Source organism: Salvelinus namaycush, chromosome 30, assembly GCF_016432855.1.
Source record: "Salvelinus namaycush isolate Seneca chromosome 30, SaNama_1.0, whole genome shotgun sequence".
Classification (NCBI taxonomy): domain Eukaryota; kingdom Metazoa; phylum Chordata; class Actinopteri; order Salmoniformes; family Salmonidae; genus Salvelinus; species Salvelinus namaycush.
In genome coordinates, this window is record NC_052336.1 from 415,519 (window position 1) to 438,481 (window position 22,963).

General features: G+C 44.9%; 1 protein-coding gene across 3 annotated transcripts; it reads left to right on the forward strand.

Moving 5' to 3' along the window:
* Positions 1–379: 379 nt before the first annotated feature.
* Positions 380–21,369, forward strand: LOC120024986 (casein kinase II subunit alpha'-like). 3 transcript variants are annotated; one of them, XM_038969393.1, is made up of 13 exons: positions 380–510; positions 1,594–1,797; positions 2,076–2,187; positions 2,493–2,594; positions 4,680–4,730; positions 6,458–6,517; positions 6,688–6,771; positions 14,657–14,767; positions 15,025–15,126; positions 15,628–15,728; positions 16,347–16,495; positions 20,538–20,622; positions 20,886–21,369. In XM_038969393.1, exons 2-12 carry the CDS (start codon positions 1,694–1,696, stop codon positions 20,606–20,608), a joined length of 1,047 nt encoding a protein of 348 aa, XP_038825321.1. In that variant the 5' UTR covers positions 380–510; positions 1,594–1,693; the 3' UTR covers positions 20,609–20,622; positions 20,886–21,369. The 3 variants fall into 3 exon arrangements, with proteins under 3 accessions (XP_038825321.1, XP_038825320.1, XP_038825322.1); XM_038969392.1 differs by lacking the exon at positions 380–510 and having other exon boundaries at positions 531–1,797; XM_038969394.1 differs by lacking the exons at positions 380–510; positions 4,680–4,730 and having other exon boundaries at positions 531–1,797.
* The last annotated feature ends 1,594 nt before the right edge of the window (positions 21,370–22,963 follow it).

Here is a 22,963-nt window from a genome sequence, read left to right on the forward strand (position 1 = left end):
CATGGTTTTGATGCGCTCGACAGGCCTAAGCCTTCTGCATGCCAATGCTGGTCAAATATGTCCTGGTCTGTGCTTCTGCCTCTGCTGCCCTCAATCTTTGTCAACTGGGAGATATAGATGATGACATCAGTCTGTGGCTTAATCTGTGTAGGCTACATTCAATCTTGAATGATATGTACAGTATATCATGTTCATATACACACTGCACTAACAAAATAAACGAATCTTACAATATTATTGTTTTACAGTATTTGTGTTTGCTTAAATACACTGGACAGTAACTTACCACACACTCGAGAGGGGCAAAGTACTACTAGTCCTCTTAACAGGAAGTTCTTGACAAAAAACAGGAAATTGTCTCATACATAAACACAATACGTCAATGCACATGGAAGTGTTGTCCACAAGGTGCACATTTTTTTATTATTAGGTACCGAGGTGGAATTACAACACACCTAACCTGAAAGGAAACTACATGTGAATATTGAGAGTGATCAGGTGACTATTTTGGTACGTATTTCAGGCTTTCACTAGATATTTGCCAGAAGGGTGATATACATTTACTTAGTCAAATAATATATAGTTATGTTTCAATAAAGCAATTGCTAGGTTAGAAATTTGTGATATATCTTCAAACGAAACCCGCTACAAAATAACCCCGGTCGGTTAGAATGCGGCCAGTAACCGCGACAGTAGTGATCTTTGGGCCGCTACATAGACAACTCCAATAGTGGCTACAATGTTGCGTTTGGAGGGGTCACTGGCGACTACTTCCGGGTGATGTTTTTGTTGCAACGGAGTCGCAGCAGCTACGACTTGAACGACGGAGTCTTCTTAGAATGAATATTTAGCTAAACCCATTAGCCAGACTCAAAAACATATTCAGCGGTTTCAAGTGTAATATTCTCAGGCATTTTCCTCGAACTTTGCGCCCTGGAGAGGGTGCCACCGCAAGCCCAAAATGCATGTCGCTGGACTTCCTACCCGAGTGCGCTGCTAGCTAGCTAACAGTAGCAGGCTAGCTAACGACAATCATTTCTACAGTAACGTACATGTAGCGAGACGGATTTCACGTCTTTTCTAAACCAACTGACCATTGTTAACTTATTATCGCCACTCAAGCTTGCTGTTTGATATTGTACTTATGTTGGCTTATCGTATTCGTTTACGTTAGTATTGTGATGAACACGGGGGCCCAACTTAGCTGGTTAGCATCTAGGCTAACTAGCTAACGTATCTTGCTTATACCAGAGGGGTCTGTCAAATTCAATTAGCTTGCCCAGCTCTCGGCCTCGTAAATTGCTTTTTAAACCATTTCTCGATTTGAGTTACTAGCTAGCTGTCCGATATTGAATCCTTATTGCCAGTTGTGTTAGTCTACCTCATCCTCTTTCCCCTTTCTCCTGCCGCCTCCCTGAAACTGGCGGTCCACCATAGCATCTTGCCAAACAGGCTGTTCAGGTGCATCAGGCACTCGCTCGTCGTAACTTTGACAATCCGCACAGCAAGTGCTGCCGACTGCGGTCACCAACTACGGACGAAAGTAGCCCAACCCAATGTTAAGCCATCTTACACGGAGTTAACTAAATCTAGGGTCCCTGAAAGTCGGTGCCCTGCCTTCCAATTTCGCGCCAAGAAGAGTAGTATTGTTGTGGAAGGTGAGCCCCATCAGCACCGGGCGTCCAAGCTCGCGATGCCCCCTCCTACGGTCAGCAGTAAAGCTCGGGTCTACACCGATGTCAACACGCAGAAGACCAGGGACTACTGGGACTACGATGCACACGTGCCAAGCTGGAGGTAAAGAAGGATGCAGCTATTCTACTAACTGTTAGTTACTAGGGTTCTCTAATTCTGAAGAGTTGTGTGTGCACGCTTTCATTCCAAGCCTACAGGGTTTGATCAAACGTCTGTTTATCACTCAGTTGCTCTTCAGGACAGGAGTTAGGAGAACCCTGTTGTAAATGTGTATTATCCCCTCTAGATAATCCTGTCTGATGATAACCTTCCTGCATGCATGTACTCCTACCATTTCCCGCTGGTCTCTTCTCAGGATTCTCTTGTTCTTCTCTCTGCAGTAATCAGGACAACTACCAGTTGGTGCGTAAGCTGGGCCGAGGGAAATACAGCGAGGTGTTTGAAGCCGTCAACGTCAGCAACAATGAGAAAGTGGTGGTTAAAATCCTCAAGGTGAGCTGCTGTCATTTTATGTGTTTTTGAATGTTTTTCCGTAGGTGTATACAATGAAGGTAATGGGCTCCTCAACCTAGGCATGTGGTCCCTGCTTAAAACAGTTGGCCTTCTATTGGCTTCAGTTGAACAGGGTCATGTTCATTAGTGCACACACCCAATGGAGTGTGTAGAGTTAAGTTTCACCCCGTTTTCGGGTCCAATTGTTTTCCGTTTGGTTCTAGGAGAATACAACCTTGTCTGGTTGAGGCTTTGAGGGTCTTTTTGTTGTGTTAAGTCTGGAAAGGATTGATCTCTTGTTTCAGCCTGTCAAGAAGAAGAAGATCAAGCGAGAGATTAAAATCCTAGAGAACCTGCGTGGTGGAACCAACATCATCCGCCTGGTGGACACAGTGAAGGATCCTGTGGTATGTCTCTCTAGTAGAAATATCATCTCTAGAAGGGGCTTAGAGCTTCTAGCAATCACATTCACTGGTAAACTCGCAATGGCTGCCAGTCGTCCCATAATGACATCAATGACTTGGCCTGTTCTATAGATTCCATTTATGTGGTCTCTCCGGTCAGCCCCAATACACTATCCTATAAATTATATTTCTATGGTCTCTCCGGTCAGCTCCAGTATTACATACTATAGATTCCATTTATGTGGTCTCGCTAGTCAGCCCCAGTACTCCATTCTATAGATTATATTTCTGTGGTCTCTTTGGTCAACCCCAGTACTCCATTCTATAGATTATATTTCTGTGGTCTCTTTGGTCAACCCCAGTACTCCATTCTATAGATTATATTTCTGTGGTCTCTCTGGTCAGCCCCAGTACTCCATTCTATAGATTATATTTCTGTGGTCTCTTTGGTCAACCCCAGTACTCCATTCTATAGATTATATTTCTGTGGTCTCTCTGGTCAGCCCCAGTACTCCATTCTATAGATTATATTTCTGTGGTCTCTCTGGTCAGCCCCAGTACTCCATTCTATAGATTATATTTCTGTGGTCTCTCTGGTCAGTCCCAGTACTCCATTGGGTGCATGTTTATTTGCATTTAGGGGTGTGACCTCCCCTCCATGAAAAGGGAATTAATGAGCCCACACCGTCACAGTGAGGTGCTGACTAACAGATTTACATTTCAGTTATTTAGCAGACTCTAATCCAGAGCCAATCACAGTTAGTGCATTCATTTCTGTGGTGGCGGGTGGCGAATCGCAGGTGGCGAATCGCATCTCTGCATGTCTGGCAGACATATCAGTGTGGATGACGGATCACCACCTCAAGCTGAACCTCGGCAAGACGGAGCTGCTCTTCCTCCCGGGGAAGGACTGCCCGTTCCATGATCTCGCCATCACGGTTGACAACTCCATTGTGTCCTCCTCCCAGAGCGCTAAGAACCTTGGCGTGATCCTGGACAACACCCTGTCGTTCTCAAATAACATCAAGGCGGTGGCCCGTTCCTGTAGGTTCATGCTCTACAACATTCGCAGAGTACGACCCTGCCTCACACAGGAAGCGGCGCAGGTCCTAATCCAGGCACTTGTCATCTCCCGTCTGGATTACTGCAACTCGCTGTTGGCTGGGCTCCCTGCCTGTGCCATTAAACCCCTACAACTCATCCAGAACGCCGCAGCCCGTCTGGTGTTCAACCTTCCCAAGTTCTCTCACGTCACCCCGCTCCTCCGCTCTCTCCACTGGCTTCCAGTTGAAGCTCGCATCCGCTACAAGACCATGGTGCTTGCCTACGGAGCTGTGAGGGGAACGGCACCTCAGTACCTTCAGGCTCTGATCAGGCCCTACACCCAAACAAGGGCACTGCGTTCATCCACCTCTGGCCTGCTCGCCTCCCTACCACTGAGGAAGTACAGTTCCCGCTCAGCCCAGTCAAAACTGTTCGCCGCTCTGGCACCCCAATGGTGGAACAAACTCCCTCACGACGCCAGGACAGCGGAGTCAATCACCACTTTCCGGAGACACCTGAAACCCCACCTCTTTAAGGAATACCTAGGATAGGATAAAGTAATCCTTCTGACCCCCCCCCCCCCCCCTTAAAAGATTTAGATGCACTATTGTAAAGTGGCTGTTCCACTGGATGTCATAAGGTGAATGCACCAATTTGTAAGTCGCTCTGGATAAGAGCGTCTGCTAAATGACTTAAATGTAAAAATGTTAAATTATTCATCTTAGCTAGGTAAGACAACCACCTATCACAGTCATAGTAAGTCAAAGCCCACTATCAGCAAAGTTAAACTCTAGAATGAGAGAACCCCCTGATGAAGGCTATTTGGACAATGTTGGTGATAAATCCACAAGCAAAGAGAGAGATGAGTGTGAGACTGTTTTCATTGTAATGTCTCTACCATCAGTTTATTTGCCTTTAGTGGTGTGCTGCTCTGCTGTTGTTGAAATGTGTGATTCTATGTCCTCAACAATAGAACTTTCTCTCTGCCGTCTTCTTTATTCTTTAATAATCAAGGATGAATTCTCCCATCTTGTCTCTCTGCAGTCTAGAACGCCGGCACTTGTCTTTGAGTGCATCAATAACACAGATTTTAAGGTACTGATGTTTGGTGAATATCATGCATTCATGTGAAACTACTACAAAAAAATAATGTAAAGGTACTGATCTCTCTCTAAGGTAATTGTCTGTTTGAAAAGTTAACAGACATGAAAATATACTGATATCATATAACATACATTTTAATCTGTAAACATTTTGAAAGTACAGTGCATTCAAAGTATTCAGACCCCTTGACTTTTTCCACATTTTGTTACAGCATTATTCTAAAATTGATTTCATTTGAAGAAAAAAATACAATGTGAACACAGTATCCCATAATGACAAAGCAAAAACAAATGTTTTGAATTTTTTATAAAACAAAAAAAACTAGCACATTTACATAAGTATTCAGACCCTTTACTCAGTACTTTGTTGAAGCACCTTTGGCAGCGATTACAGCCTCGAGTCTTCTTGGGTATGATGCTACAAGCTTGGCACACCTGTATTAGTGGAGTTTCTCCCATTCTTCTCTGCAGATCTTCTCTAGCTTTGTCAGGTTGGATGGGAGGCGTTGCTGCACAGCTATTTTCAGGTCTTAACAGAGACGTTCGATCAGGTTCAAGTCTGGGCTCTGGCTGGGCCACTCAAGGACATTGAGACTTGTCCCGAAGCCACTCCTGCGTTGTCTTGGCTGTGTGCTTTGAGTTGTTGTCCTGTTGGAAGGTGAACCTTTGCCCCAGGCTGAGGTCCTCAGTGCTCTGGAGCAGGTTTTCATCAAGGATCTCTCTGTACTTTGCTCCGTTCAGCTTTCCCTCGATCCTGACTAGTCTTCCAGTCCCTGCTGCTTAAAAACATCCCCACAGCATGATGCTGCCACCACCATTCCTCGCTGTAGGGATGGTGCAAGGTTTCCTCCAGATGTGACGCTTGGCATTCAGGCCAATCGGTTAAATATTGGTTTCATCTTTAGGTGCCTTTTGGCAAACTGTCATGTGCCTTTTACTGAGGAGTGGCTTCTGTCTGGCCACTCTACTGTAAAGGCCTGATTGGTGGAGTGCTGCAGAGATGGTTGTCCTTCTAGAAGGTTCTCCCATCGCCATAGAGGAACTTTGGAGCTCTGTCAGAGTGACCATCGGGTTCTTGGTCACCTCCCTGACCAAGGCCCTTCTCCCCCGATTGCTCAGTTTAGCCCGCGGCCAGCTCTAGGAAGAGTCGTGTTTGTTCCAAATTTCTTTCAATTAAGAATGATGGAGACCACTGTGTTCTTGGGGACCTTCAATGCTGCAGAAATGTTTTGGTACCATTCCCCAGATCTGTGCCTCGACACCATCCTGTCTCGGAGCTCTACGGACAATTCCTTCGACCTCATGGCTTGGTTTTTGCTCTGACTTGCACTGTCAACTGTGGGACCTTATATAGACAGGTGTGGGCCTTTCCAAATCATGTCCAATCAACTGAATTTACCACAGGTGGACTCAAATCAAGCTGTAGAAACATCTCAAGGATGATCAATGGAAACAGGATGCACCTGAGCTCAATTTTGAGTCTCATAGCCACGGGTCTGATGGCAAAGGGTCTGATTTTATTTTAATTTAAAATTTGCAAACATTTTTGTTGTTGAAATTTTTTCCTATGTCATTACGGGGTATTATGTTTAGGTTGAGGACATGTTTGTTTCTTTAATACATTTTAGAATCAGGCTGTAACAAAATGTGGAAAAAGTCAAGTGCTATGAATACTTTCCAAATGCACTGTAGTGAACCTTTGTTTCATCTCATTCACAGGAGCTTTACCAGAAGTTAACAGACTTTGATATCCGTTTCTATGTGTACGAGCTTCTCAAGGTAAGGGAAACAGGCAGGTTGCTTGGCTCTGTTGCATCCCACTTCTCAAATCATTTGGCTTCAATTTGTTTCCATTGACATTTTTTGGGGGGTCAAGAGGGCCTGAAACGAGTCTTCAGATAAAGACTGTGTCGTCTAGACTGTGATGTCCTTTGTGTCGTCTCCTACAGGCTCTGGACTACTGCCATAGCATGGGGATCATGCACAGGGATGTCAAACCACACAACGTCATGATCGACCACCAGATGAGAAAGGTAGCGATACGATCATCTTTATTTAAACAAGTTATTCTCATTGAGATACAATCTGGAGAGTCCTGGGAGAAACATCAAACTCTCCCTCTGTCAGGGTTGGGGGTTTCTTCATTTCCTGATTTAATCAGGATTTCTGGTTTTGCTGACATCCTCTATTCATACATGATGGAATTTGGCCCGCCCCCAAAACAATATTCTCTTTATGTCCTGGTTCTCTACAAGGTAAAAAAAAAAAATATATATATATATTTATCCTTTATTTTTTTCAGGGAGTCTTACTGAGATCAAGGTTTCTTTTACAGATGAAAAACATGCTCATAAAAAACAAACACATTAATCGGTAATAATGTCCTCAAGCAGCTTCCTGAATTGACCCAGAGACACCAAAACATCACATTTTGAATATTGTTCCACAAATACAGTGGAGAAATAACTAAAAGCTGGTTTACCTAACTCAGTACAGACAGAATTAATTTTCCAGACTTATCCAGTCATGTCTAGAGGTTAGTAATGATGTTAGGTACAGTGGGAGTTGTTTATCCAGTCATGTCTAGAGGTTAGTAATGATGGTAGGAACAGTGGGAGTTGTTTGTAAAAAGGGCTTTATGAATGAAAACACAGCAACGTATCAACCTACATGATATCAAGAGACGACCAACCAACTTTACGGTAGAGAATGTAGTGATGAGCACTAAAACTAGTCGACCCGCAAAAAAAATCAAATAACATTTTATGTTATGAGTACAACAGGTGTAGACTTTACTGTGAAATTCTTATTTACGAGCCCTTTCCCAACAATGCAGAGTTAAAACGTTTTTTTTAAAAGATGAGTAAAATAACAAGAACAAGGCTTCATACAAGGAGTACCGGTTCCAATATACTTATGTAAATTAGATATTTCGGTTTCATTTTCAATACATTTTGAAAAAGTGTCATTCCCCCTTCACTTTGTTGTTATTGGCTATGGTATGTAGATGAGTGATATAATGTAATCCATGTTGAATTCAGGCTGTAACACAACAACAAGTCATGGAAGCCATGTGTCATGTGATCAGAATACTTTCTGAAGGCAATGTACATGTATGTAACTAGGTGGTAAGTAGGGGGTAACTAGGGGGTAACTAGGGGTAAAAGGCAGGATAGATAATACAGTAGCAGTGTGTGGCTACAGGCCAGTGAGTGTGCATAGAGCCAGTGGAAGAATGTAAGTGCAAACAAGGGAGTCGATGCAAATAGTCCGGTTAGCCGTTTAACTGTTGTGTACAGGGTTTCCGTTAGCCGACTTTTGGCCAATTTACATTTTTGTTGTTGAAAACTGATATGATTGGCAACGGCCAATTGTCTGGTAGAAGAAGATCCCATTTCGAAATAATACTTTTTTTTTTGCCTATTAATTGACGGAAATACCAGTCGATGGAAACACATTTAACTAGTCATGCCTATCGGTCTATAGGTTAATTTAGTGGAATTCAATAGGTGAGTGTAGTACAGTATATTCGTTATGCATCTTATCACACCGTACACATACAGAGCCTTTGAGGGGACAGTCTGTCAGGCAGCATCTCCAACGGCAACGGGAGGCAGGCTTCTTCATCGTCACCTCACACCACTATGCAGTGAGCTGGAGGCAGTCTTCATCATCACCTCACACCACTATGCAGTGAGCTGGAGGCAGTCTTCATCATCACCTCACACCACTATGCAGTGAGCTGGAGGCAGTCTTCATCGTCACCTCACACCACTATGCAGTGAGCTGGAGGCAGTCTTCATCGTCACCTCACACCACTATGCAGTGAGCTGGAGGCAGTCTTCATCGTCACCTCACACCACTATGCAGTGAGCTGGAGGCATTCTTCATCATCACCTCACACCACTATGCAGTGAGCTGGAGGCAGTCTTCATCGTCACCTCACACCACTATGCAGTGAGCTGGAGGCAGTCTTCATCGTCACCTCACACCACTATGCAGTGAGCTGGAGGCAGTCTTCATCGTCACCTCACACCACTATGCAGTGAGCTGGAGGCAGTCTTCATCGTCACCTCACACCACTATGCAGTGAGCGTTTAGAAAACATTCACTTCATTGTTTGAGACTTTAATGTTTTTTACTACATATGAGGCCTGTCTTACCTTGCTTCAAAGTAGCCTAGTCAACCACACCATTTCACGCCATTGTTTCTTTCGTTGTCCAGTAGCCAAAGGCACAATCCTGGTGGTATTAGCGACCCGTGCTAGTTGTTGACAATCCTGGTCATATTAGCGACCCGTGGTAGTTGTTGGTAATCCTGGTCATATTAGCGACCCGTGCTAGTTGTTGATAATCCTGGTCATATTAGCGACCCGTGGTAGTTGTTGACAATCCTGGTCATATTAGCGACCCGTGATAGTTGTTGATAATCCTGGTCATATTAGCGACCCGTGGTAGTTGTTGATAATCCTAGTCATATTAGCGACCCGTGCTAGTTGTTGATAATCCTGGTCATATTAGCGACCCGTGCTAGTTGTTGCATATTAGATCTCCCCTCTTCCTACATTTCTAACAGGATATTTTAATCTGTCACGTGAAACCGCTCGCTTGTGCGTCGCGCTATTGACAACTATGTTTTCCTGCTAATTTACGTTAGTTAACAGACGCCCTTATCCAGAGCCACTTACAGTAGTGAGTGCATACATTGTTTTTTTGGAACTGGTCCACTGTGGGAATTGAACCCATTACTCTGGTGTTGCTCTGTGCTCTACCAACTGAGCCACACAGGGAGGATGTTTTATGGAACGTGCAGGCTGTCTCATCGTCGTCAGTGATCAGTCCTACCACAGTCGTGTCGTCTGTAAACTTAATGATGGTGTTGGAGTCGCGCACAGCCACGCAATCATGGGTGAACAGGGAGTACAGGATGGGACAATGCACGCACCCCTGAGGGGCCCCCATGTTGAGGGTCAGGGTGGCACATGTTGCCTACCCTCACCACCTGGGGGCGGCCCGCCAGGAAGTACAGGACCCAATTGCAGAGGGAGGTGTTTAGTCCCAGGGTCCTTAGCTTAGTTATGGAGATCGGATGGAACTATGGTGTTGAACGCTGAGCTGTAGTCAATGAATAGCATTCTCATGTAGGTGTTCTTTTTGTCCAGGAGAGGGCAGTGTGGAGGGCAATAAAGATTGCGTCATCTGTTGGGGCGGTATGCGAAATAGAGTGGGTCCACGGTGTCTGTGATGATGGTGTTGTGAGCCATGACCAGCCTATCAAAGCATTTCGTGACTACAGATGAGTGCTACGGGGCGGTAGTCATTTAGACAGGTGACCTTAGTGTTCTTGGGCACAGGGTTCTATAGTGGTCTGCTTGAAACATGTAGGTATTACTGACTGGGTCGGATGAGAGGTTGAAAATGTCAGTGAAGACTTGCCAGCTGGTCAGTGCATGCTCTGAGTTGGTGTCCTGCTAATCCGTTAGGACCTTCGGCCTTGTGAATGTTGACCTGTTTTTAAGGTCTTGTTCACATCGGCTACGACATCCGGAACAGCGTGTTCTTTAATGCATGGTTCAGTGTTGCTTGCCTCGGCGCTAGCATAGAAGGTATTTAGCTAGTCTGGTACGCTTGTGTCACTGGGCAGCTCGTGGCCGGGTTTCCCTTTGTAATCATTGACAGTTTACGAGCCCTGCCACAATCCAACGAGAGTCAGAACCGGTGTAGTAGGATTCGATCTTGGTCCTGTATTGAAGCTTTCTTTGCCTGTTTTATGGTTAATCGGTTTTATGGTTAGAGAGAGAGAGAGAGAGAAAAAAAAAAAAACGGGGTCTTACATGACACAAAATACCTTTTAAAGACAAAAGACTTTACAATTTACATACATCTCAAAACATAAACACGTGTGTGTGTGTGTGTGTGTGTGTGTGTCAGTCACACGTACGTCAGTGTAGGTGCCATGAGGGAAGAGGCATTGTGTCGGGAAGTGTTGCTTTATCTGTTTTTTACCAGGTTTGCTGTTAACTTGCACTGTATAAGATGGAAGGTAGTTTCATGGCTCTGTATAATACCGTTTTCCTTGAATTAGTTCTGGACCTGGGGACTGTGAAAAGACCCCTGGTGGCATGTCTGGTGGGGTAGATGTGTGTGTCAGTGCTGTGTGTAAATTGACTATGTAAACAATTTGGAATTTCCAACACATGAATATTTCTTATAAAAACAAGATGTTAGACATAGTCAGTCTTTATCAAACTCTTATCCAAGAGAGACTGACATGCATAGTATTAATATCAGCCCTCTGATTACAATGAAGAGCAAGACGTGCCGCTCTGTTCTGGACCAGCTGCAGCTTAACTAGGTCTTTCTTTGCTGCACTTGACCACACGACTGGACAATAATCAAGATGAGATCAAACTAGAGCCTGCAGGCTTTGTGTGGTGTCAAAAAAGCAGAGCGTCTCTTTATTACGGACAGACCTTTCCCCATCTTGACAACCTTTTGAATCTATACTGAAAAAAAATATCGACGCAACATGCAACAATTTCAAAGATTTTACTGAGTTAGTTCATATAAGGGAATCAGTCCATTGAAATTAATTCATTACGCATTAATCTATGGATTTTACATGACTGGGAATACAGATGTGTATCTGTTGGTCACAGATACCTTAAAGGAAACGTAGGGGTGTGGATCAGAAATCCAGTCAGTATCTGGTGTGACCACAATTTGACTCATGCAGCGTGACACATCTCCTTCGCATAGAGTTGATCAGGCTGTTGATTGTGGCCAGTAGAATGTTGTACCACTCCTCTTCAATGGCTTTGCGATGTTGCTGGATATTGGCGAGAACTGGAACACGCTGTCGATCTAGAGCATCCCAAACATGCTCAGTGGGTGACATTTCTGAGTATGCAGGCCATGGAAGAAGTGGGACATTTTCAGCTTCCAGGAATTGTGGACAGATCCTTGCAACATGGGGCTGTGCATGATCATGCTGAAACATGAGGTGATGGCGGTGAATGAATGGCACGACAACGGACCTCAGGATCTCGTCACGGTATCTCTGTGCATTCAAATTGCCATTGATAAGATGCAATTGTGTTCGTAGCTTATGCCTGCCCATACCATAGGTTATGCCTGCCCATACCATAACCCCACCGCCACTATGGGGCATTCTGTTCACAACGTTGACATCAGCAGACCACACGGCACAATACACGTGGTCTGTGGTTGTGAACCAACACTTACATGTTGCGTTTAGTGTATATGTCTTATATGGGTTGGAGTTAACCTACAGGAGGGTAGCTCTCCAGGAACAGGGTTGGAGTTAAAACCTTACAGGAGGGTAGCTCTCCAGGAACAGGGTTGGAGTTAAAACCTACAGGAGAGTAGCTCTCCAGGAACAGGGTTGGAGTTAAAACCTACAGGAGAGTAGCTCTCCAGGAACAGGGTTGGAGTTAAAACCTACAGGAGAGTAGCTCTCCAGGAACAGGGTTGGAGTTAAAACCTACAGGAGGGTATCTCTCCAGGAACAGGGTTGGAGTTAAAACCTACAGGAGGGTCTCTCTCCAGGAACAGGGTTTGGGTTAAAACCTACAGGAGGATATCTCTCCAGAAACAGGGTTGGAGTTAAAACCTTACAGGAGGGTAGCTCTCCAGGAACAGGGTTGGAGTTAAAACCTACAGGAGGGTAGCTCTCCAGGAACAGGGTTGGAGTTAAAACCTACAGGAGGGTAGCTCTCCAGGAACAGGGTTGGAGTTAAAACCTACAGGAGGGTAGCGCTCCAGGAACAGGGATGGAGTTTAAACCTACAGGAGGGTAGCTCTCCAGGAACAGGGTTGGAGTTAAAACCTACAGGAGGGTAGCTCTCCAGGAACAGGGTTGGAGTTAAAAACTACAGGAGGGTAGCTCTCCAGGAACAGGGTTGGAGTTAAAACCTACAGGAGGGTAGCTCTCCAGGAACAGGGTTGGAGTTAAAACCTACAGGAGGGTAGCTCTCCAGGAACAGGGTTGGAGTTAAAACCTACAGGAGGGTAGCGCTCCAGGAACAGGGATGGAGTTTAAACCTACAGGAGGGTAGCTCTCCAGGAACAGGGTTGGAGTTAAAACCTACAGGAGGGTAGCTCTCCAGGAACAGGGTTGGAGTTAAAAACTACAGGAGGGTAGCTCTCCAGGAACAGGGTTGGAGTTAAAACCTACAGGAGGGTAGCTCTCCAGGAACAGGGTTGGAGTTAAAAACTACAGGAGGGTAGCTCTCCAGGAACAGGGTTGGAGTTAAAACCTACAGGAGGGTAGCTCTCCAGGAACAGGGTTGGAGTTAAAACCTACAGGAGGGTAGCTCTCCAGGAACAGGGTTGGAGTTAACCTACAGGAGGGTAGCTCTCCAGGAACAGGGTTGGAGTTAAAACCTACAGGAGGGTAGCTCTCCAGGAACAGGGTTGGAGTTAAAACCTACAGGAGGGTAGCTCTCCAGGAACAGGGTTGGGGTTAACCTACAGGAGGGTAGCTCTCCAGGAACAGGGTTGGAGTTAAAACCTACAGGAGGGTAGCTCTCCAGGAACAGGGTTGGAGTTAAAACCTACAGGAGAGTAGCTCTCCAGGAACAGGGTTGGAGTTAAAACCTACAGGAGGGTAGCTCTCCAGGAACAGGGTTGGAGTTAAAACCTACAGGAGGGTAGCTCTCTCCAGGAACAGGGTTGGAGTTAAAACCTACAGGAGGGTAGCTCTCCAGGAACAGGGTTGGAGTTAAAACCTACAGGAGGGTAGCTCTCTCCAGGAACAGGGTTGGAGTTAAAACCTACAGGAGGGTAGCTCTCTCCAGGAACAGGGTTGGGGTTAACCTACAGGAGGGTAGCTCTCCAGGAACAGGGTTGGAAACCCCTGATATAGATGTCGACATAGTCTAGGACCGGTAGGAACATCTACTGAATAATCTGCTTTCGACTATTTAGCGAGAGGCGGGACCTATTTCTATAGAAGAAGCCCATTTTTAACATGATGTTATGATAAACACCATTCCTGCCCCTGTTCCCTACTAATCTAGGCCAGTGTTTCCCAAATAGCTGGCCTCATAGCAGCCGTAGCTGCAGCTCATTTCTCCTGGGTCAAAAGCAGAGCATCAACACTGTTGTTTTTATCAGGAGGGTCACAGAATGTGCGTCCCAAATATATCACCTGAAGTGTACACTCGATTTTTACCTCTTACAACCGTCCGCAAGTCTCGCAAGCTTACGTTGTTTTGCTACACGAATTCAGCAGTAAGCAGTAATCTTCTCACTAATGTAATGTAATGGCATTGGATTGGTGGATGCATAGGTAGTTCCCACCATATTTCTTATACTTGTGGTTTCCTTTAGAATCAGTGAAGGGAAGTAAACAAGGTCACACGTTGGGAGGAAGAAGAGATAATTGGGTCTCATCCAGAGAGGAAACTTCAGAAGGTGTTAAATGGGTCACGTTATGGCACCAAAACGCTGTGAAGATGGAGTGGGTGGGGGGTGGGGTTGCAGGGTGGGGCTGGGCTGTCATAGTTCTGTTTAGCCACCAGGTGGCAGTAATGGAGCTGCAGCAGCAGAACACAAAGCTGAAGGCCAAGATGTTTTATTTATTTATTTAACCTTTTATTTAACTAGGCAAGTCGGTTAAGAACAAATTCTTATTTACAATGACGACCTACACCGGCCAAACCCGGATGGCGCTGGGCCAATTGTGCGACGCCCTATGGGACTCCCAATCACGGCCGGTTGTGATACAGCCACTATTTGGTGGGTCAGCAGGACATTTTGAAAGGCTTAGAAGGCAGGTTAGCATAGTGCAAAACAGGAAGCTATGCTTCTGTAGATGTCACACTGCCAAAAAAAACTCTAATTCCTCCCTCTCTCTCTCTCTCTCTCTCTCTCTCTGCTGTCTGTGTGTCTCAGCTGCGTCTCATAGACTGGGGTCTGGCTGAGTTCTACCACCCAGCTCAGGAATACAACGTCAGGGTGGCCTCCCGTTATTTTAAAGGACCAGAGCTGCTAGTGGACTATCAGGTAGACACTAGTTATTATCACACTACTGACACAATGTGAACATCCACATACACTGCAGTACATCATGATGCACATATTGCTTTAATTCTTGTTACATCAACACATTGATCTGCCTGCTAACATTTAGTATGTTCAATAGTCGTATGTTTACAGATGTACCAATACATGGATATTGTTCAATGAACCACATTGTGATTTTTCAAATGAGTTGTAGAGTATTTTTCCAGCGTTCTGTATTGTCCTTGTTGTGTCTGTAGCTTTATGACTACAGTCTGGACATGTGGAGTCTAGGCTGCATGTTGGCCAGCATGATCTTCCTGAAAGAGCCATTCTTCCATGGCCAGGACAACTACGATCAGGTACACACACACACACACACAAACAGGGCAACTACGATCAGGTACACACACACACACACACACACACACACACAAACAGGGCAATTACGATCAGGTACACACACACACACACACACACACACACACACACACACACACACACACACACAAACAGGACAACTACGATCAGGTACACACACACACACACACACACACACACACACACACACACACACAGGGCAACTAGGACCAGGTAAATAACACACACAGCTCCACACTACACTAGTCCATGATACGATGCTTGTATGTAATACCACAGTGTGAAATGGCATCATTGGGAGTGGAACCAACCACTAGAGAGGAGGACATCACTTCTATTGTCAACAAACCCTGTTATATAATTACAACTAAATGACCACGTTAATACACACTATGAACACTGTTCATCTGTGATGTAGAAGGTGTGGCTGTATGGTAGATGTGTGTCTCAACGTTCCTCTGACTGTCCCATGTTGTGTCCAGCTGGTCCGCATCGCTAAGGTTCTTGGGACAGATGAGCTGTTTGGCTACCTACACAAGTACCACATTGAACTGGACACACGTTTCAAAGACCTGCTGGGACAGTAAGTACCACTAGGGGGCGTAGCACAGGGTTAGCCTGGTCCCCACGTCTGTTTGTGCTCATTGAAAAGCCAAACAATTTGACAAAGCACTGACATGCCAGAAACAGACGGTCACTCAGGTGGGGAGAGGGGCTGCTGTTCAGGGCTCCTGGGGTGGTATTCAATGTCTCTATTGGGATTTGTTTTGGTGCAGTGGGTGGGCAAGACTGTTTGTTTACATGGAGAACATACCACTGTGCTCGCCTACCGTGTGGAATGTTCAGATAGAAATAGATTGTGTAGAAATCCACATCCCAGTGTTCTGTTGTTTCCGTGTTACCCTGAAGGACATAGAATATAAAGTATAGATCCAATCACCTTCACATTTTAGCCTCCCAGTCTCTCTTTTTATTGGATGTTTGTTCCCTTGGCGACGGCGATACTTGTGAAGCGATGTGTCAACATACCCCTCGGGCACAACCGTAGCGCTACATTTTGAAACGTTAAACTAAAATGAGTGTTTCTTATCGGACCAGTTTAAGCAGTACCTCCCTGTTTCTTATTGGACCAGTTTAAGCAGTACCTCCCTGTTTCTTATTGGACCAGTTTAAGCAGTACCTCCCCCTCTCCTCCCCCCAGGCAGACGAGGAAGCGCTGGGAGCAGTTTGTCCAGACAGAGAACCAGCACCTGGTGACCCCTGAGTCCCTGGACCTGCTGGACAAGCTGCTACGTTACGACCACCAGCAGAGACTGACCGCTGCTGAGGCCATGCAGCATCCATACTTCTGTAAGATACACACCTGTCTGTCTGTCTGTCTGTCTACCTGAGGCCATGCAGCATCCATAATTCTGTAAGATACACACCTGTCTGTCTGTCTACCTGAGGCCATGCAGCATCCATAATTCTGTAAGATACACACCTGTCTGTCTGTCTACCTAAGGCCAGCAGCATCCATACTTCTGTAAAGGGGTCTACACAGTCTACTCTAACAGAGCCTACGGAGGTCTGTTTCCATCTCTATACGTAGTTCTACCAACATTTGTGAGGCAGAATTTTTGGAACTCGACCCAAACGGACCTATGTCAGCTCCTTTTGAGTAGCCTGTGTAAAACCCTTAAGATAAACCCACACAGCAGAAGATATGAGAGGAGCGGAGCCTCCCTAATTTGGCTGGAGCATGGAGAGGATCTTATTTTTTTCGAACATTGGCCTTCTGTCTCGCTCCAATTTCACTGTGGTACACGTTTAAAAATTCCTTCATCCCTGTTCTTTTGATAAGGCCTGTTCTGTTGTATTCATTTATCCCAACCACCACTAATGAACACAGACGTAGATATCAGTACACCAGGTAATAGGACACTGTAATTGATGATTTATATAAAGGTTATTATTAAATAATACGAGTAAGTTTGTAACAGTGCTAAAGTTGTGTATCAACTGTAAAATGTGAGCACAACAGAGCCAGTAACGACTGAAGTATCTGGTCATCAATAGATTGGAGAAAAAGCTAATCGTTTTTTAACATGGCCGCCACATATCATCAGCTTGGTCCTTGTTCAGGAGCCGATGACATGTTGAAGCTTCTAATTTTAATTTTTCCTTTATTTAACTAGGCAAGTCAGTTAAGAACAAATTCTTATTTACAATGACGGCCTACCGGGGAACAGTGGGTTAACTGCCTTGTTCAGGGGCAGAACGACAGATTTGAACCTTGTCAGCTCGGGGATTCGATCTTGCAACCTTTCGGTTACAAGTCCAATGCTCTAACCACTAGGCTACCTGCCGCCCCATTATGATAACCTACATCAAAACCAAACGGTGTGTAGTCACCAAAGTAGATATACAGTACCAGTCAAAAGTTTGGACACCTACTTATTCCAGGGTTTTTCTTTTCTTTTTTACTTTTTTTATACATTGTAGAATAATAGTGAAGACATCAAAACTATCAAATAACACATCATGCATTAACTAAAAAAGTGTTAAACAAATCTAAATATATTTTATATTTGAGGTTCTTCAAGGTTGCCACCCTTTGCCTTTGACACTCTTGGCATTCTCTCAACCAGCTTCATGAGGTACAGAAGAAAGCCCTATTTGGTAAAAGACCAAGTCAATATTATGGCAAGAACAGCTCAAATAATCAAAGAGAAATGACAGTCCATCATTACTTTAAGACATGGTCAGTCAATACGGAAACATGAAGAACTTTGAAAATGTCTTCAAGTGCAGTCGCAAAACCCATCTAGTGCTATGATGAAACTGGCTCTCATGAGGGCCGCCACAGGAATGGAAGACCAAGAGTTACCTCTGCTGCAGAGGATAAGTTCATTAAAGGTAGCAGCCTCTCAAATTGCAGCCCACATGAATGCTTCAGAGTTCAAGTAACAGACACATCTCAACATCAACTGTTCAGAGGAGACTGCGTGAATTAGGCCTTCATGGTCGAATTGCTGCTAAGAAACCACTAAAGGACACCAATAAGAAGAAGAGACTTGCTTGGGCCAAGAAACACGAGCAATGGACATTAGACTGGTGGAAATCTGTCCTTTGGTCTGATGAGTCCAAATTTGAGATTTTTGATTCTAACCGCTGTGTTTTTGAGACGTAGAGTAGGTGAACGGAGGATGTCCGCATGTGTGGTTCCCACCGTGAAGCATGGAGGAGGAGGTGTGTTGATGTGGGGGTGCTTTGCTGGTGACATTGTCATTTATTTAGAATTCAAGGCACACTTAACTAGCATGGCTACCACAGCATTCTGCAGCAAAACGCCATCCCATCTGGTTTGGCCTTAGTGGGTTTTTTTCAACCGGACAATGACCCAACACACCTCCAGGCTGTGTATGAGCTATTTGACCAAGAAGGAGATTGGAGTGCTGCATCAGATGACCTGACCTACAAAATCACCTGACCTCAACCCAATTGAGATGGTTTGGGATGAGTTGGACCGCAGAGTGAAGGAAAAGCAGCCAACAAGTGCTCAGCATATGTGGGAACTCCTTAAAGACTGTTGGAAAAGCATTCCAGGTGAAGCTGGTTGAGAGAATGCCAAGAGTGTGCAAAGCTGTCAAGGTGAAGGGTGGCTACTTTGAAGAATCTCCAATATAAAATATATTTTGATTTGTTAAACACTTTCTTTTCTTTTTTTTAACTACATGATTCCATATGTATTATTTCATAGTTTTGATGTCTTCACTATTATTCTACAATGTAAAAATAAAGAAAAACCCTTGATTGAGTAGGTGTGTCAGTATTGTATTGTACTAGTATTGTACGTATTTGAAAATGAATGGAGGGAATTTGGAGCTGCGGGTTTTTAAAATGTTTATTTAATGTGCTGAGCGATTTTTAGGACGTTGAGCACCAGAGCGCTGCACCACTCAACTCTAGTGTCACTCTCATCCCATCTTTCTACGTTCCTCCATCTTTTGCTGTCTCTCTCTATCCCTGTCCATGGACTCAATGCTAGTGTCTCTCTCTCCATCCCTGTCCATGGACTCAATGCTAGTGTCTCTCTCTCCATCCCTGTCCATGGACTCAATGCTAGTGTCTCTCCCCTGCTGTCTCTCTCTCTATCCCTGTCCATGGACTCAATGCTAGTGTCTCTCCTGCTGTCCCTCTCTCTCTCCATCCCTGTCCATGGACTCAATGCTAGTGTCTCTCCTGCTGTCTCTCTCTCTCTCCATCCCTGTCCATGGACTCAATGCTAGTGTCTCTCCTGCTGTCTCTCTCTCTCTCCATCCCTGTCCATGGACTCAATGCTAGTGTCTCTCCTGCTGTCCCTCTCTCTCTCCATCCCTGTCCATGGACTCAATGCTAGTGTCTCTCCTGCTGTCTCTCTCTCTCTCCATCCCTGTCCATGGACTCAATGCTAGTGTCTCTCCCCTGCTGTCTCTCTCTCTCTCTCCATCCCTGTCCATGGACTCAATGCTAGTGTCTCTCCTGCTGTCCCTCTCTCTCTCCATCCCTGTCCATGGACTCAATGCTAGTGTCTCTCTCTCCATCCCTGTCCATGGACTCAATGCTAGTGTCTCTCCCCTGCTGTCTCTCTCTCTCTCCATCCCTGTCCATGGACTCAATGCTAGTGTCTCTCCTGCTGTCCCTCTCTCTCTCCATCCCTGTCCATGGACTCAATGCTAGTGTCTCTCCTGCTGTCTCTCTCTCTCTCCATCCCTGTCCATGGACTCAATGCTAGTGTCTCCTGCTGTCTCTCTCTCTCTCCATCCCTGTCCATGGACTCAATGCTAGGCAGTGAAGTGCACTCATTCTGTGTTCAGTATGCAATTATTTATGCAAATTTACCTTCGAGATGTTGTGTAAATAGTTAGAAGCCGTTCAAACCCAGTGCTTAAAGGGACGGTTCCAGATTTTGCCAGTTAAAGGGATACTTTAGGATTTTGTCAGAGGTCATTTATGTACTTCCCCATAATCAGTTGAACTTGTAGATACTATGTTTCTGTGTCCAGTATGAAGGAAGTTGGAGGCAGTTTCGCGAGCCAATGCTAACTAGCGTTACCCATAGACTTCCAGTCATTGTGCTATCTGCTAGCATGCTAGCAGTAGATAAAGGGCATCATTGCAAAAATCCCGAAGTATCCCTTTTAGCCCTTTTTCATCTGACTGTAACAGAGAACTTTATTGCAGAAATCTCTCACCATCCCTTTAAACTACTCTGTACTGAATAAGAGTGAATCTCTCACCATCCCTTTAAACTTTGATCTGTACTGATGAAGAGTGAATCTCTCACCATCCCTTTAAACTTTGATCTGTAGTGATGAAGAGTGAATTGGAAAGAGATGGTCTCCTGACTACCACGTTCTGTGTCCCTCAGATCCAGTGCTGAATGAACAGACCATCTCCAACACACACACCAAGGCAATAAGTGGATCCAATGCAACATGATGGACAGAGAGGAGGTAACACACACACAGAGTTCTCCCCAAAGAATGTTAGAGCATCGCCACCTGGTGGACTGGCAGCGCCATTATGTAAACAACATTCTTTAATATTTCTGAGTAGATTACAGGAAATGTCAGGAAATGCTCAGCAGCACCACCTTGTTAACTAATCCTGGGGAGAACCCTGACATGTACACATTCTCACACCTGTAACACCCAGATTGTAACAAGCCCAGACTTCCATTCTTTTGATCGTGTCTCTGTTCCTTTTTGCCGTCCAGGAAAACCTTTGTTACCTCAACTTGTGACCCTTTCGTGGTAGAAACGATCTGCCTCCAAGTCTACAGCCATACTGGAGCAAGACGCCAACTTGCAACACACACAACACTCTTGGATAAAACCTAAATCTTTCACAACGTGGGTACTAGCGTTGCTTGGCCCCAGTCACACACAACGTATCGGATCCAAGCTATGAGGTGTGATATTGCCTCCTAGAACTGCCCCCCCTGAAATCCCTGCCCGCTCCCCACCCCACCCACCTCAACTCCCCTGTTTTCAAATAAGCTGATGTCAGATGTGATACAGAGACTGACTCCAGGTCAGTTTGGCACTGGTGTTGTGCTGTGAGATGTGTGTTGGTCAGTATGGAGCTGCACTGGCCTGGGGTCAGAGCTATAATAGCACTGAGTGGCATGGAGGCTCTTTTCTGCTATGGATAGAACAAATACTATATTAAAGAGAATAAACCATTTTTATTTAAATGTTTTTGTGCCTGTTTTTATTATTTTTATTATATATATCGATTTCTGATTGATCAGTAGAAACCTAAATACTTACAGAGCATTCGGGAAGTATTCCAGACCCCTTGACACATTCCACATTTTGTTACGTTAAAGCCTTATTCTAAAATTGATTTCCCCCTCAATCTACACACAATACCCCATAATTACAAAGCAAAGACTTATTTTAAAAAAAAATGTATTACAAAGAAAAAATTGACACATTACATTTTACATAAGTATTCAGACTTTTTAACTCAGTACTTTGTTGAAGCACCTTAGGCAGCGATTACAGCCTTGAGTCTGGGGTATGACGCTACAAGCTTGGCACACCTGTATTTGGGAAGTTTCTCCTGTTCTTCTCTGCAGATCCTCACAAGCTCTGTCAGGTTGGATGGGGAGCATCGCTGCACAGCTACTTTCAGGTCTCTCCATAGATGTTCGACCGGGTTCAAGTCCAGGCTCTGGCAGGGCCACTCAAGGACATTGAGACTTGTCCCGAAGCCACTCTTGCGTTGTTTTGGCTGTGTACATAGGGTTGTTGTCCTGTTGGATGGTGAACCTTTACCCCAGTCTGAGGTCCTGAGTGCTCTGCTGCAGGTTTTCATCAAGGATCTCTCTGTACTTTGCTCTGTTTATCTTTGCCTCGATCCTGACTAGTCTCCCAGTCCCTGCTGCTGAAAAACATCCCCACAGCATGATGCTGCCACCACCATGCTTCACCGTAGGGATGGTGCCTGGTTTTTTCCCCAATGTGACGCCTGGCATTCAGGCAAAAGAGTTCAATCTTGGTTTCATCAGACCTTGTATCCCATGGTCTGACAGTCTTTAGGGACCTTTTGGCAAACTCCAAGTGCACTGTCGTGTGCCTTTTACTGAAGTCTGGCCACTATCATAAAGGACTGATTGGTGGAGTGCTGCAGAGATGGGAGAACCTTCCAGAAGGACAACCATCTCCACAGATGGTCTGTCAGAGTGACCATTGGGTTCTTGGTCACCTCCCTGACCAAGGCCCTTCTCCCCCGATTGCTCAGTTTGGCAGGGCGGCCATCTCTAGGAAGAGTCTTGGTGGTTCCAAACTTCTTCCATTTAAGAATGATGGAGGCCACTGTGTTCTTGGGGAACTTCAATGCTGCATACATTTTTTTGGTACCTTTCCCCAGATCTGTGCCTCGATACAATCCTGTCTCTGAGCTTTATGGACAATTCCTTTGACCTCATGGCTTGGTTTTTGCTCTGACATGCACTGTCAACTGTGGGACCTTTTTATATAGACAGGTGTGTGCCTTTCATGTCCAATCAATTGAATTTACCACAGGTGGACTCCAAGTTGTAGAAACATCTCAAGGATGATCATGAGCTCAATTTTGAGTCTCATTGCAAAGAGTCTGAATACTTGGGTAAATAAGGTAATTCTGTTTTTATTTTAAATAAATTAATGAAAATGTCACTGTTTTTGTTGTTATTGTCTGTATATTGAGGATTTTATTTATTTATTTAATCAGTTTTAGAATAAGGCTAACGTAATAAAATGTGGGGGGAAATCAAGGGGTCTGAATACTTTCTGAATGCACTCTACC